The sequence below is a fragment of the Aotus nancymaae genome, unplaced genomic scaffold (genome assembly GCF_030222135.1).
Source record: "Aotus nancymaae isolate 86718 unplaced genomic scaffold, 86718_ANA_hifiasm-v0.15.2.pri h1tg000007l, whole genome shotgun sequence".
In the NCBI taxonomy this organism is placed as follows: domain Eukaryota; kingdom Metazoa; phylum Chordata; class Mammalia; order Primates; family Aotidae; genus Aotus; species Aotus nancymaae.
This window is the reverse complement of record NW_026988418.1, coordinates 8,848,086-8,861,635: the sequence shown is the minus strand read 5'-3', so window position 1 is coordinate 8,861,635 and position 13,550 is coordinate 8,848,086. Positions and strand designations below refer to the sequence as shown.

Here is a 13,550-nt window from a genome sequence, read left to right as displayed (position 1 = left end):
ATCTTCTGCCTGGCACTCAGTTGGGAAACCTGAGTGGCTCCTGAAGACAGGCCCTTTATATCACACTGTCATCATGCTAAAGAAGTGAACCACTGCCTACCTTTTGACTTTCAGAGCAAAAGCAATCTGCCTGCCTGATTAGATGTCAGCTTCATTGCCCACTTGTAACTTGAAGTTCACAAGCTCAGTTTCTTTTCAGCAAATGGGCACCTCAAATGTGAACCTTGGGCAGATTCGACTAGAATGAAGAGAGCAAGACACTGTGCTTATGTAGTCATTATGCCTTATTTTAAGATTTTTCGAAGATGGATTATCAAGCAGGATGAAGCAGATCAACAGGTTTCCCTTTTGAGAAGTTAGAAGATTTATTTTTAGTCATTCTTTCTGCCTTGCCAAAACTGATTCGAGGCTTCCAAGGATCTGAAGTACTGCATGGTGCTGCCCCCAACTGGTTCTTTTTGGTGCTTATATTATTACTACATCAGAAAATACATCACATTTAAATTTTTTCTGAAGCACTTCCACATATTTTATTTTATTATTTTTTTGAGACAGAGTCTCACTCTGTTGCCCAGGCTGGAGTGCACTGATGTGATCTCTGCTCACTGCAACCTCTGCCTCCCAGGTTCAAGAGATTCTCCTACCTCATCCTCCCGAGTAGCTGGGATTATACGCATGTGCCACCAAGCCCAGCTAATTTTGTATTTTTAGTAGAGATGGGCTTTCTCCATGTTGGTCAGGCTGGTCTCGAACTCCTGACCTCAGGCGATCTGCCCACCTCAGCCTCCCAAAGTGCTAGGATTACAGGCGTGAGCCACTGCACCTGGCCAATTTTTGTATTTTTTGTAGGAATAGGATTTTGCCGCATAGCCCAGGCTGGTCTCCAGCTCCTGGGCTCAAGTGGTCCTCCTACCTTGGCCTCCCAAACCCAAACAGGGATGAGCCACTGTGCCCACCCATAGTTCACTCTTTTATTTTTGTTTTTAATAATAAAGCAAAGCTGCCCTTCATGGGTATATAGGAATGATGAAGAACAGCCAGACTATCTTCACAAAGTTTCCCCGTAGCCTTATCTGCTACTCCCTCCTCCGTTCACTTTAGTCTTACTCTTGTCTTAACCACTTTACTGAAACCGCTGTGTACAAGGTTGCCAATTATTTCCTGGTTGCAAATTCATTGGACACCTTTCAAGCTCATCTTCCTCATTCATAGCTTTTGATACAGTTGGTCATTTCCTTTGTAGAATGTTTTCCTTCTGACATTTAGAATGTCATTGTACTTCTGAACACTTATTTATTTATTTATTTTTGAGACAGAGTTTCACTCTTGTTGCCCAGGCTGGAGTACAATGGCACGATCTCTGCTCACTGCAACCTCTGCCTCCCAGGTTCAAGTGATTCTCCTGTCTCAGCCTCCCAAGTAGTAGCTGGGATTACAGATGCCTGCCACCATGCCTGACTAATTTTTTGTATTTTTAGTAGAGTCGAGGTTTCACCATGTTGGCCAGGGTGGTCTCGAACTCCTGACATCAAGTGATCTACCCACCTTGGCCTCCCAAAGTGCTAGGATTACAGGCACCACTGAGAGTGAGCCACCACTCTCAGTTGGCCTTCTGAACATTTAGAATGTTCTCCTATTGACATTCTTGCCTGTTCCTTGGGATTCTGTTAATTTCCCATCTTACATGTTAAACCCTGGGCATGCATGACTTTGGAATGCATGACTGCTTCAGCTCAATGTTTTTGCCTCCTAAATATTAGTCTCTCACTTAGACTTTGTGTGTGTGTGTGTGTGTGTGTGTGTGTGTGTGTGTGTGTGTGATGGAGTTTCTTATTGCTGAAGCTGGAGTGCAATGGTATGAATCTCGGCTCAGTGCAACCTCCACCTCCTGAGTTCAAGCGATTCTCCTGCCGCAGTCTTCTGAGTAGCTGGGATTATAGGCACCCACCACCATGCCCAGCTAATTTTGTATTTTTAGTAGAGACAGGGTTTTGCCATGTTGGTCAGTTTGGTCTTGAACCCCCAACCTTAGGTGATCCTCCCACCTCAGCCTCCTAAAGTGCTGGGATTTCAGATGTGAGCCACCATGTCCAGCCAGACTTTGTTCTTAAACTTCAAACTGACTCTATTTAGAACATTGCCACCTTGGTTGTCCAATAAGCACCTGCATCTTTAATAATTTAACTTCTCCCGGCTGAACTTTTTTTTTTTTAATTTATTTAAAGACAGGGTCTCACTCTATCTGTCACCCAGGCTGGAGTGCATTGGCATGATCTTAGCTCACTGCAGCCTCAACCTCCCAGACTCAAGCGATCTTCCCATGTAGCTAGGACTACAGGTGTGTACCATCACACATTTAGCTAATTCTGTTTATTTTTTGTAGACACTAAGTCTCTCACTATGCTGTTCAAGCTGGTCTGAACTCCTGAGCTGAAGCGATCCTCCTACCTCTCAAAGTTCTAGGATTACAGGCATGAGTCACCACACCTGGCCTGAACTCACTATCTTTTAACATTGCCTCTTCTTCTAAAAACCTGCTCCTCTCCTTTCTCTCTGAATATTTAATAATAATATCCAGGGACCAATAGCCTATTGCCCTCATTCTTTAATCCAGGCAACTATCAAGTTTTTTTTTAAACTCTGCCATCTAAATACATTTTAAATCTTGACTTGTTCCAATGCCTCCACTATTGCCATGATTCAGATACCCTTCTCTCACCAAGATTATTGTAGTAATCTCCTATTTCCCTTTCTCTGTATTTTTCACTCTAATCCATCTATCATACCATTGCTAAAATAATATTTTCTTTAAAAAGCAAATGTAGCCATGTGGGTCTCCTGCTTTAAAATGCTTCTTTTGTTTCCTATAGACAGGATAAAGTTCACATATCTTAGCAAAACATATCAGCCTTACATCCTGACTTGCTGTAAATGCACTCTGGCCATATTGAAGTAAGTTCCTGAATGCATCATGCACTTAACCTGTAACTTTGCATATACTGCTCCCTCTATGTCCCTCTTTCCTGCTACTCCAGGTCATCCTATCCGATTCATTTCCTCTCTGCATCTTCCTCTGACATGCCTTGACAGTTAGTAGCTTTATCCTTGGCGCTGCATGGTGTTGTTCTACCTGCACATAACTATATTTTAACATTTATTATATGATATTGTTTGTCTGTATCCCTTAATAGTTGTGACCTCCTTAAAGGAAAGTGTCATTGTGTGTAGCACCTACCATAGTGCTTGGAGGCAGAATAAGCCCTCAGTAATTTAAATATATATATATAATTTCTCTCTTCTAGGTGTTTAATCCCTAATGGTTTCACCACTAGACTAAACATTTCTGATAAATGGTAGCTGGGTTTTCCTTCTGTTTTGCAGTATATCAACTCCGGGAACCTGGAACAGTTGCTAGACAGTAACCTGCATTTGCCTTGGACTGTGAGGGTAAAACTGGCCTATGACATAGCAGTGGGCCTCAGCTACCTTCACTTCAAAGGCATTTTTCATCGGGACCTCACATCTAAGGTATGAAGGCTTTACTTTCACAATTCGTTGAGAGATGCCATCCTTCTCTTTTGCCAAGAAAGCAGTGTTAGATTTAACATTTAATCACAGAGGACATAACTCATTACACTTTATAATTAGTTCTTGGAAAGCCTACATCTTTTCTTTCTTTTTTTGAGACAGAGTCTCACTCTGTTGCCCAGGCTGGAGTGTTTCTGCCTCCTGGGTTCAAGGATTCTCATGCCTCAGCCTCCTGAGTAGCTGGGAATACAAGTGTGCATTACCACACTTGGCTAATTTTTAGTAGAGGCAGAATTTTGCCATGTTGGCCAGGCTGGTCTTGAATTTCCGACTGCAAATAAACCACCTGCCTCCACCTCCCAAAGTGCTAGGATTACAGGCATGAGTCACTGTGCCCCACCATAAGCTCAGATTTTCTTACAGCAGGTTCCTTTCAGTGCTGAGTGAGCCAACATATACATTTTTTTTTTTTTTTGAGACAGGGTCTTGCTCTGTCACTCAGGCTGGAGTGCAGTGGCATAATCTCGGCTCACTACAACCTCCACTCCGTGGGCTCAAGCAGTTATCCTACCTCAACCTCCTGAATAGCTGGGACAACAGGGGCGCACCACCACACCTGGCTGTATTTTTGTTTTGTTTTATTTTTTGAGATGGAGTTTCGCTCTTGTTGCCCAGGCTGGAGTGCAATGAGTGATCTTGGCTCACCTCAACCTCCGCCTCCCAGGTTCAAGTGATTCTCTTGCCTCAGCCTCCTGAGTAGCTGGGATTATAGGCACCCACCTCCACCTCCAGCTAATTTTTTGTATTTTTAGTAGAGATGGGGTTTCACCATGTTGGCCAGGGTGGTCTTAAACTCCTGACCTCAGGTGATCCACCCGCCTCAGCCTCCCAAAGTGCTGGCTCACAGGTGTGAGCCACAGTACCCAGCTTTTTAAAAAAATATTTTTAATGGGGTCTTGCCATGTTGCCCAGACTGGTCTCAAACTCCTGAGCTCAAGCAGTCCACCCACCTCAGCCTCCCAAGGTGCTGAGATTACAGGCATGAGCCACTGTGCCCAGCCAACACATACATCCTGAGAGCCTTCATGTTTAAATTCAGTCTCCTGAATATATGTTACAGGAGCAAATGACATGAGAAGGGTTAAGAAATTCTTGCCCTATAGGAGTGACAGCAGTCAAGGCAGTATAGGGACCTATTAATTTTCTTTCCCGTGGCCTCCAGGATGTAGTTCTTAGCTAAGAGCAGGAGTTCAGTGATTTTTAGTCACTTGAGTGCAGGTTTTTAGGGCCATAATGTACTGACCCATTTTCTGCCTGTGTGATTGAGTTTCTGCTGCCCTGCCAGTTCCTCTTTGGCATCAGCTGATCTCTGTGGCACTCTCTTGCTGTCCAAATTGCTGTGTGACCAGGTTAGAAAAGAGTTTCTTTCAGAGGAAGTTGGCCACCTCACAAAACAGGTACCTCATGGCCAAATGGCCTAAGACACCATCATGACAAGGCTTATATAAATAGTATTGTTTGATTATTGATGGGGGAACTATAAGGCGATCTAACATATCTAATATGACTTCTAACATGTCTAATATTTAGCTCAAGAACTGAATTAAAGTCTGCTAGGGGGGTATATAAGAGTTTTGTACCTGCCTAAGAGTAGCTGTCACTTCATTCCCCCCCTCAATACATACATGTACACATATCCACACATGCATGCACATACTCCTACTCCTTCTGCCCTAGATGAAGGGGAAGGGAGCCTGTCTTAAGAAAAAGCTTGCAAAGGAAACAAATGTAGCTTTACTCTGAGTCAGTAAAGCCTAAAGCAGTAAGTACCTGGATGCCTCACATGGAGTGGTTCTGGTGTTCCAAACACCAGTACTGTCCCTGAGGGACCCTTGCCCTTGGTTTATAAACTACTGTACAGAAAATAGCTTTGTGACTGTAGGGCCACTGGGTGTGGCAGAACCATTTGTAGTCAGCTGTACTATTCCTGAAGGAGCACAAGACTGGCAAGTAGAAACTGGGAACCAGCTGAGGCCTAATTGTAAGAAGCCCTTTATCTACATTACTGTCTGTAAGAACTGCACAGTTAGGCAGTTGGGACCTGGAAGGTGATATCTTATCTCTTCATTAGCCATTTATTCTCCCCCAGAATGTTTTGGAAAATCAAGACTAAGAAAAATGCATTTGTTCCAGGCAAATGGATTGGATTGAATCAACTTAGATACTTCCTTAAGTTGCTACTCTCACCTCAGGCATCCAGCCAAAGTCAATCTTTGTTTCCTACTCAGAAAGCACAATTTTTTTCTAAGATAGAGGGAGTTTGTGACAAAATATGTATTAGTTACACAGATATCCCCCTCACACACACACGAGTGTCTCTTGTACCTGTCTCCAAGGATGAAGGAACATTAGAAAGGAGGAATTTCTGACCTAGAAGGTACGTACAGTCTTGTTGGCAAATAACTAAAAAGTAGTACACAGCATTTTACAATTGTTTAGCTACATAGACTACAAGTTTTCAGAGCAGGAAAGATCACTCTAGGCCAGGGTAGATAGGCTTCCTGGAGGAAAGCCCCCATTCCCTAAGAGTTCATCATATTCCCTCTGTTCCCCCAAAACACTTTGTTCCATTGTGCTGGTGTCCAAGTGTGGTTCTGTCTGGACTTGTGCTGTATTGTAAAAATAACTAACTTTTTGGACTATAGGATAAGACCACTATCCTTTGGTTTTCCTTATGGGGAATGGGTATTCCCAGTGTCAATTGGCTTGAGACAAGAAACTAGGAACACAGGGGAAATAACTCCCTATATTTCTGGGCTGTGCTTTCTTGGGTCTGCACTTTAAGGAGGTTTTGAGGATATTTCCAGGTGATGAGAACAAAGGACTTTTGTAAACTCTAGAGGAAGGCTGGGAAGTACACTATAGGGAATCTCGAGTTGAAGACAAGTGAGTCTTATGAACCAGACTATCCAATTTGAGATACTGTTTGTGTTCATTGCCCTTTTATCATCTCTGAGATTTTTTTGGTCAAGTTTTGTCTCATTGTAACTGTATTGTAGGAATGAGGGAGAGGAGTGTATGTCTACACCTAGGCCAGAGAAGCCCCACCCAGGATACCTGTGTGGTGGTGGCAGTGGCCTTAAGAATGAAAAGTCCCAAGGGAGAAACAAGGCTAAAAGGGACAGTAGAGGGCTCTGAGGTTTCCAAATTATCTCTTCATAGTCTGCCTTGAGTCTGTGTTTGATTTCTTTAAGGACTGTATCAGGTTTACTTATATTTTAGTATTGTACACTTCGTATTACTTGATTGTTCTGTCTGTATCTCCCACCAGGATAGAGTTTCTCAAGTGCTCCTCTTATTTACATTTGTTTGCTTAGCACCTAGCACAGAGCCTATGAGAGTAGGGGCTTCCTGGGCCTATTTCAGAGAAGGGCTTGATAGCAAAGAGGCCAAAATGCCTGCTCCAGAGCTGAGATTCTGGGTCCCAGGCTCAGTTTTGTCCCCCTCTCTGAATGACTTCAGTGCCCTTGGGACCTCCGTGCTCCCAGTTTGTAAAATAGATGCTGTCCTTGACTTTGCAGGAGTGATCGGTCCACGCTCAGACCAGAGCTGACAGGAGGGATTTAAAGTAGAGGTAACATGTTCCATGTGGGTAAACCAGGACAGAGAGAAGTAGATGCCTTTTTCCAAATGATCCTGAGCCTGTGGTAGAAGCAAAAAGATCCCTAGTTTCCTATCAACTTGCCTCCTGCAAATTGCCTTTATAGGATTCATGTCAGCAGCTACTGCAATAATGCTCTAAGAGTAAAATGTCTGTCAGATATAGCTGTTCAGTCTAATTTTGTAACTACTTCTAAGAAACAGCCTGAAACAGACTTTTGCAGTGGCAAGGCTAAGAACTTATTTGGAAGTGGGAGGCAGTGTGGCTTTAAAAATATTCAGCTCATGAGCACTATGAAGCAGTACCAATAACCACACATAGGCTTTATCAGTAGCTCTAGGAGTAACCAGTACGCATATACCCAAGCCTTGACTCTTGGGGGCAGCTGAGAAAGTAATTTGCTTCTGCTTAATACCATTACTGCCGAGCATCAGGAAAGTACTACTGATCTTCTGTGGTTACTACTGGGAATGAGTATGAATTATGAATTGCACCTTTAGTTCTCAGTTGTTTTCTGTTGTTATTGTTGACTGCATAGAAGCCACTTAGGTGATTTCATTAGAATGAAAAGCCTATTCAGCTATGGTCTTGGGCTATGCCACACAACTAGGAATAGAAAATGCCAATTTTCAGAGTGAGGACAGCATAAATTAGGAAAGTTAAATGCTGGAGGGATGTAGAGAATGACTGTTAGTGTTTCCTGCAGTTAATTTTTATAATGAAAACCATCAGCAGCTTCTGGGAATTATTTATGCCAAGCTATTAGAGGGCACAATATTGGGGAATCCAATCTTTACCTTCCATGGGCTCTACTCTAGTTGTAGAGACATTTAAATCAGCAGGTCATTACATAAGAGCTATGGTAAAGGTATGGGATCACATGGTGAGATTGAGGGCAAGGGATGGGAAACATCACACCAAAATAGATAATCTTCTAAGAGACTTGAAATATAGCAGTCCCTGAGGCATTTAGGAGTCCGGCAGTTCGGTCACTGATCTCCCTGTGCTATGAAAAGAACCTCTTAACTGTTCAGTCTTTCAGTAGAATCAGTCTTTTCCTGCCTGATCCTAACTGGGTTTATGGAGTGAGTTTGTTGGGGGTGAGGAGAAAGAGGTGATGCCACACTGAAAGTATTTTTGTTGCAGAAACAGCTTTAGAGTGAACATGAATTAATAGACTTGGCATTTCTCTACTTAGGTGGTTTTATTCAGTGTTACTACTGACTGTGCAGCTGTTCCGGGACACCTCAGGAACTTCTCTCAGGTGTCTGATCTGGCCCAGTTCTGAAGAATTTGTGTTGGTTTCCAGGAAATGCATCCATGGCCACCCTTTTGAGTCTCTTGTCAGCTCAGTCCTCACTATGGAGAATGGAATGTATTATTATTGTATATGTTTGACACATGCTTTTTTTAATTTTAATTTTTATTTTTGAGACAGAGTCCCTCTATCACCCAGGCTGGAGTGCAGTGGTGCAATCTTGGCTCACTGCAACCTCCACTTCCTGGGTTCAAGTGATTCTCCTGCCTCAGCCTCCCCAGTAGCTGGGATTACAGGCGCCTGCCACCATGCCTGGCTAATTTTTGTATTTTTAGTAGAGACGAGGTTTCACCATGTTGACCAGGCTGGTCTCGAACTCCTGACCTCAGGTAATCCGCCCACTTCGGCCTCCCAAAGTGCTGGAATTACAGGCATGAGCCACCACACCCAGCCTGACACATGTTTTTAAAAGAAGCCTAGTTGCTTTAGTCATCAGACCAAACTTTCATTTAACACACTTTTGCTAAGCTCCTTCTGGCTACCTGTGCTAGGTTACAGATACAGAGACAAATGGAATCATTCCTTGCCCTTAAAGAGGCAAACATATAAGTCACTGCTGCAGTGTGATATAATAGGGATGAGGACAATGAGGAATGGGAACCAGGCAGCAGCAGTGCCTGGGCTGCTTTTTTTTTTTTTTTTTAAGATGGGGTTTCACCATATTGGCCAGGCTGGTCTTGAACTCCTGACCTCTAGGGATCCGCCCACCTCGGCCTCCCAAAGTGCTGGGATTACAAGCGTGAGCCACCATGCCCGGCCTGTGGGCTGCTTTTTGAAACTGAAAAGGTCACCACTTGCCTCAGGGAAATCTGACTGGGCCTCTCTTACTGCTTACTGTAGGCAGGGGTACCTCACTCAAAATTCTTCTTCTAGGAGGGAAGAGACATAGGTGACATATCTGAGCTGCCACTGCCTCACAGGCTGGTGCCCTATAGTTGGGGCATTGGCTAATAGGCTGGCCTAGGGCCCATCTTCTTACAGACAATCAAAGTCAGGGAGCCGGGGATGCTGAGCCAGCAGGACTGATGAGAGAGCCAAAGCCAGGACAAGCATAAGGACTGTCCTGCTTGGAAGCCAGAGATGATGCATGTCTACCTGTGATCCAGGGTAGAAGTAATGAAATCACAGGCTTCTTCCAGCTTGGGGAAGGGGAATAGTGTAATCATGTCAAGGCCAGAGTAAGGGATTGATTTGTACCTGATGGGAGTAAGCAGGAGGTGACTTGGCCATGTCTTAGCAACTAGATGCCAAAGCTGGCAAGGAAGAGGGAGGGCTGGTTTGGGTCAGATGGGGCCTTGCTGGCTCCAGAAGTGTTGCTGTAAGCCAAGGATCCCTGCTTTTATGCTATTCTGAAGGAAGGGGGTGGGATGAGGTGCCTCTTGAGCCAGAGTGGTGTAGGGCTATTTTGAAAGCAGCTATTTGGGGAGAGCTGGTTGCTGCTTTTTGTGTATTTGCAGGTCATTTGGGTTGACCTGAAGACAGCATTTGTTGAGTGAGCATGCTCTCAGCCTATTAATTGAAAGCTGTGAGGAAGCAAGGCCCAAACCAGAACTTGCTCCTGAGGGCTTCATAGCTTTTCTGCTAGACTGTAAGAGGAAGTGGCATAGAGGAGGAGCTAAAGGAGTTGAGAGGGAGAGAGAAAGATGAGGTCATGGCTAAAAAGATAGCTTGCCTTAAAAGACAAAATTTTCTTAGGTAAAAATGATAATTGGGAGAATATTTCAAATGGAAGGGAACAATTTAAGCAAAGGCAAAGGTTCAGGTTTGGTTAAGTCAAGCTTGTCTGTAACAAGTTTGGATGAGGTTATGTGCATAGGGGCACCAGGAGCAGGGGGACAGTGGCTAGGCTAGTTGGATAAAGCCAGATCATAGACTTTTAATGCCAGAGAGGAGGTTGGTTGTGATCCTGTCAACAGTGAAAGTTAGTGTAGGCTTAGACACTTGTCTTGTGCTTATATCAACTTGGCAAGGGTTGCACTTTGGGTCTTTGTATTCTGAGGAAGGACGAAGGGAGGTCACAGGCCTGATAGTCCATTGTCCTCACCTATATTGCAAGCTCCAAGAGGGCAAGGGTATTGGTTTTGCCCATCGAGCTATTTCTAGCACTTGAAACTATGTCTAGCACTTAGAAAGCAAAGACGAGTAATTGTGTTTGGAATATGAAGTAAATACTAGGGCAGCCACCCAAGACCCAGGACTAACTCATCTCACTTGGCTGTCTTAGAGCTCCTGATCTGACCAGTGGGGTCAGCTTAAGAGTGTGGTTCACCAAGGAGCAGAGGAAAAGGTGCCCCATAATAGGAAGGGAGGAATGGGTGGTAACTCTATGGCTGGCTGATCCCCACTTCTGAGCCACATTATTTTCTCTTCTTTCCTGGGAACCCTAGAACTGCCTGATAAAGAGGGATGAGAATGGTTACTCTGCAGTGGTAGCTGACTTTGGCCTGGCTGAGAAGATCCCCGATGTCAGGTGTGTAGCCCTAATGGATGCTGGGGTCCAAGGACAGGGGGCTGAAGCGAAGGGAAAATTCTAGCCTCCTCCCCAGAGCTGTGACTTGGCCACAGCTCAACCTCAGCTCCCTAAATTTGGTCAGTCCTAGTCTGTACCCATCCTTGGGGCAGAGGAATTCCCAATGGTCAAAAGATTCCATTGCATCAGACAGTGGTAAGCTGATTTTCTGTATAATCCCCTCCCACAGCATGGGGAGTGAGAAGCTGGCCGTGGTGGGTTCCCCGTTTTGGATGGCACCTGAGGTTCTCCGAGGTGAGCCCTATAATGAGAAGGTAAGTTTGGAGGATCTCAAGGTCTGATTCTCCTTTTTTTTTTTTTTTTGAGATGGAGTCTCCCTGTCGCCCAGGCTGGAGTGCAGTGGCACAATCTCAGCTCACTGCAACCTCCGCCTCCCAGGTTCAAGCAATTCTCCCACCTCAGGTTCCCAAGTAACTGGAATTACAAGCATGCGCCACCATGCCCAGCTCATTTTTGTATTTTTAGTAAAGAAGGGTTTTCACCATGTTGGCCAGGCTGGTCTCAAACTTCTGACCTCAAGTGATCTGTCCTCCTTGGCCTCCCAAAGTGCTGTGATTACAGGCGTGAGCCACCGCGCTCAGCCCTGATTCTCCTTAGAATCTACTCTTAGCAGAGTGTCCAAGATGCTCCTACCAAGAGCAGGGCTGGTACCTGGCAGCTGCCCAGTGACTGACTTGGATGAAATATGGGCAATATGACTCAGGCCTGGGCTGTTAGATGTGGGCGAGGGGCGGCGGGGGAGCCCAGATACTCTACCCCTCAGCCCATTGAGAGGGAAACCAAAGTCTGACTACCCACTAGGCGGATGTGTTCTCTTATGGTATCATCCTCTGCGAGATCATTGCCCGCATCCAGGCCGATCCGGACTACCTTCCCCGCACAGAGGTGAGCTGCAAGCATGGGGATCGTTGCCACTGGGATGGGGCTAGTTTGAAGCAATGGAACTGTTCTGTCCCTGGGGTGGACTTGCTGGAACTGTCAGTTGCTGGTTGCCAGGGGCAGCTCCCAGGCTCTTCTGAGGAGGCTAGGATGGGTGGGGGGATTAATGACCTGTCTACCTGTGCTTTCCATCCCATCCTTAGAATTTTGGGCTGGACTATGATGCTTTCCAGCACATGGTGGGAGACTGTCCCCCAGACTTTCTGCAGCTCACCTTCAACTGCTGTAATGTGAGTATTTTTTTCCCTCTGCTTTTCATCAGGGGCTGGCTGAACCCTTTTCACCAGGTTAGGACTGAACAGAGAGGCTGCTAATTAGCTTCATGAGGGACTTCATTTTCACTGTAGTAACAGCAACCACACCTCCTCCTCCTCCCTCTGGCTCTTAGCTAAGCTATTCAGAGCCCTGGACCAAGCAAAGAAAAAAATTGCTTTGTATTATCTTGTCCTCAGTCAGTAGGTTAGACCCATCACTCCTTGCCTTGGGTGTTGATGGAACTCTGGACAGGTTTTATTGTTGGATGGACTGTGGATCCAACTGGTCCTGAGGCACATGAGAAAGGCTTTTTTTTTTTTTTTTTTTAAAAAAAAGACAGTCTTGCACTGTTGTCCAGGCTGGAGTGTAGTGGCGTGATCTCTGCTCACTGCAACCTCTGCCTCCCAGGTTCAAGCTATTCTCCTGCCTCAGCCTCCCAAGTAACGGGGATTACAGGTGCGCACACCATGCCCAGCTAATTTTTTGTATCTTTAGTAGAGACAGGGTTTCACTATGTTGGCCAGGCTAGTCTTAAATTCCTGACTTTGTGATCTGCCCGCCTTGGCTTCCCAAAGTGCTGGGATTACAGGTGTGAGCCACTGCGCCCGGCCGAGAAAGGCTCTTCTTGGCCTTCATGTATATAGCTCTGGGGCTGGATCTTACCTGTTAAGATCAAGGGGTAGGTGGCCTTTGTTCAGATACCTCCCAGAAACACATTAGGAGCAGAACTCAAGAACAGAATCAACTAATAGGAGCATACTTTTGGAAGGTTCTGTGACAAGGTGATAAGACAAACACTAGGCCAGGCGTGGTGGCTCACGCCTGTAATCCCAGCACTTTGGGAGGCTGAGGTGGGCGGATCACCTGAGGTCAGGAGTTTGAGACCAGCCTAACATGGTGAGACTCCGTTTCAAAAAAAAAAGACACTAAGACAGGGAGGGTAGTAGACAAGTGTTTTCCCTGACCAGAGCTATAGGGATCACCTCCATTGTCTGGGGCCTTAAAAAGGTCTCTTAGCTGCACATCTGAATCTTAAAAGATGCCAGAAACAGACTTTCATCTTTGGGGTGGGAGATGGAGGGCAGGGCTAATGGTTGTGGATGCCTACAGATGGACCCCAAACTGCGCCCATCCTTTGTGGAGATTGGGAAGACCCTGGAGGAAATTCTAAGCCACCTACAGGAAGATCAGGAGAGGGATAGGAAGCTGCAGCCCACAGCCAAGGGTAAGAGATTAGACCCGGGAGCCCAACCTAACCCTAAGGGAATGAGGATGTGGAGCCTTCCCCTCTTAGGGGATCCCACGTCCAGAAACAAAAG

At 45.4% G+C, this 13,550-nt stretch overlaps 1 protein-coding gene across 4 annotated transcripts in view; it reads left to right on the top strand.

Annotated features, from left to right (window-relative positions):
• TESK2 (testis associated actin remodelling kinase 2) overlaps positions 1 to 13,550 on the top strand; it is a 150,677-nt gene that overhangs the window by 135,211 nt on the left and 1,916 nt on the right. For 3 of the 4 annotated variants that reach the window (XM_064372287.1, XM_064372289.1, XM_064372288.1), the window contains exons 5-10: positions 3,382 to 3,528; positions 10,895 to 10,977; positions 11,207 to 11,291; positions 11,839 to 11,922; positions 12,120 to 12,206; positions 13,342 to 13,456. In XM_064372287.1, the coding sequence (XP_064228357.1) occupies positions 3,382 to 3,528; positions 10,895 to 10,977; positions 11,207 to 11,291; positions 11,839 to 11,922; positions 12,120 to 12,206; positions 13,342 to 13,456 (601 nt within the window). The remainder of the gene's footprint in view (positions 1 to 3,381; positions 3,529 to 10,894; positions 10,978 to 11,206; positions 11,292 to 11,838; positions 11,923 to 12,119; positions 12,207 to 13,341; positions 13,457 to 13,550) is intronic. The other variant, XM_064372290.1, reaches the window with a different exon arrangement.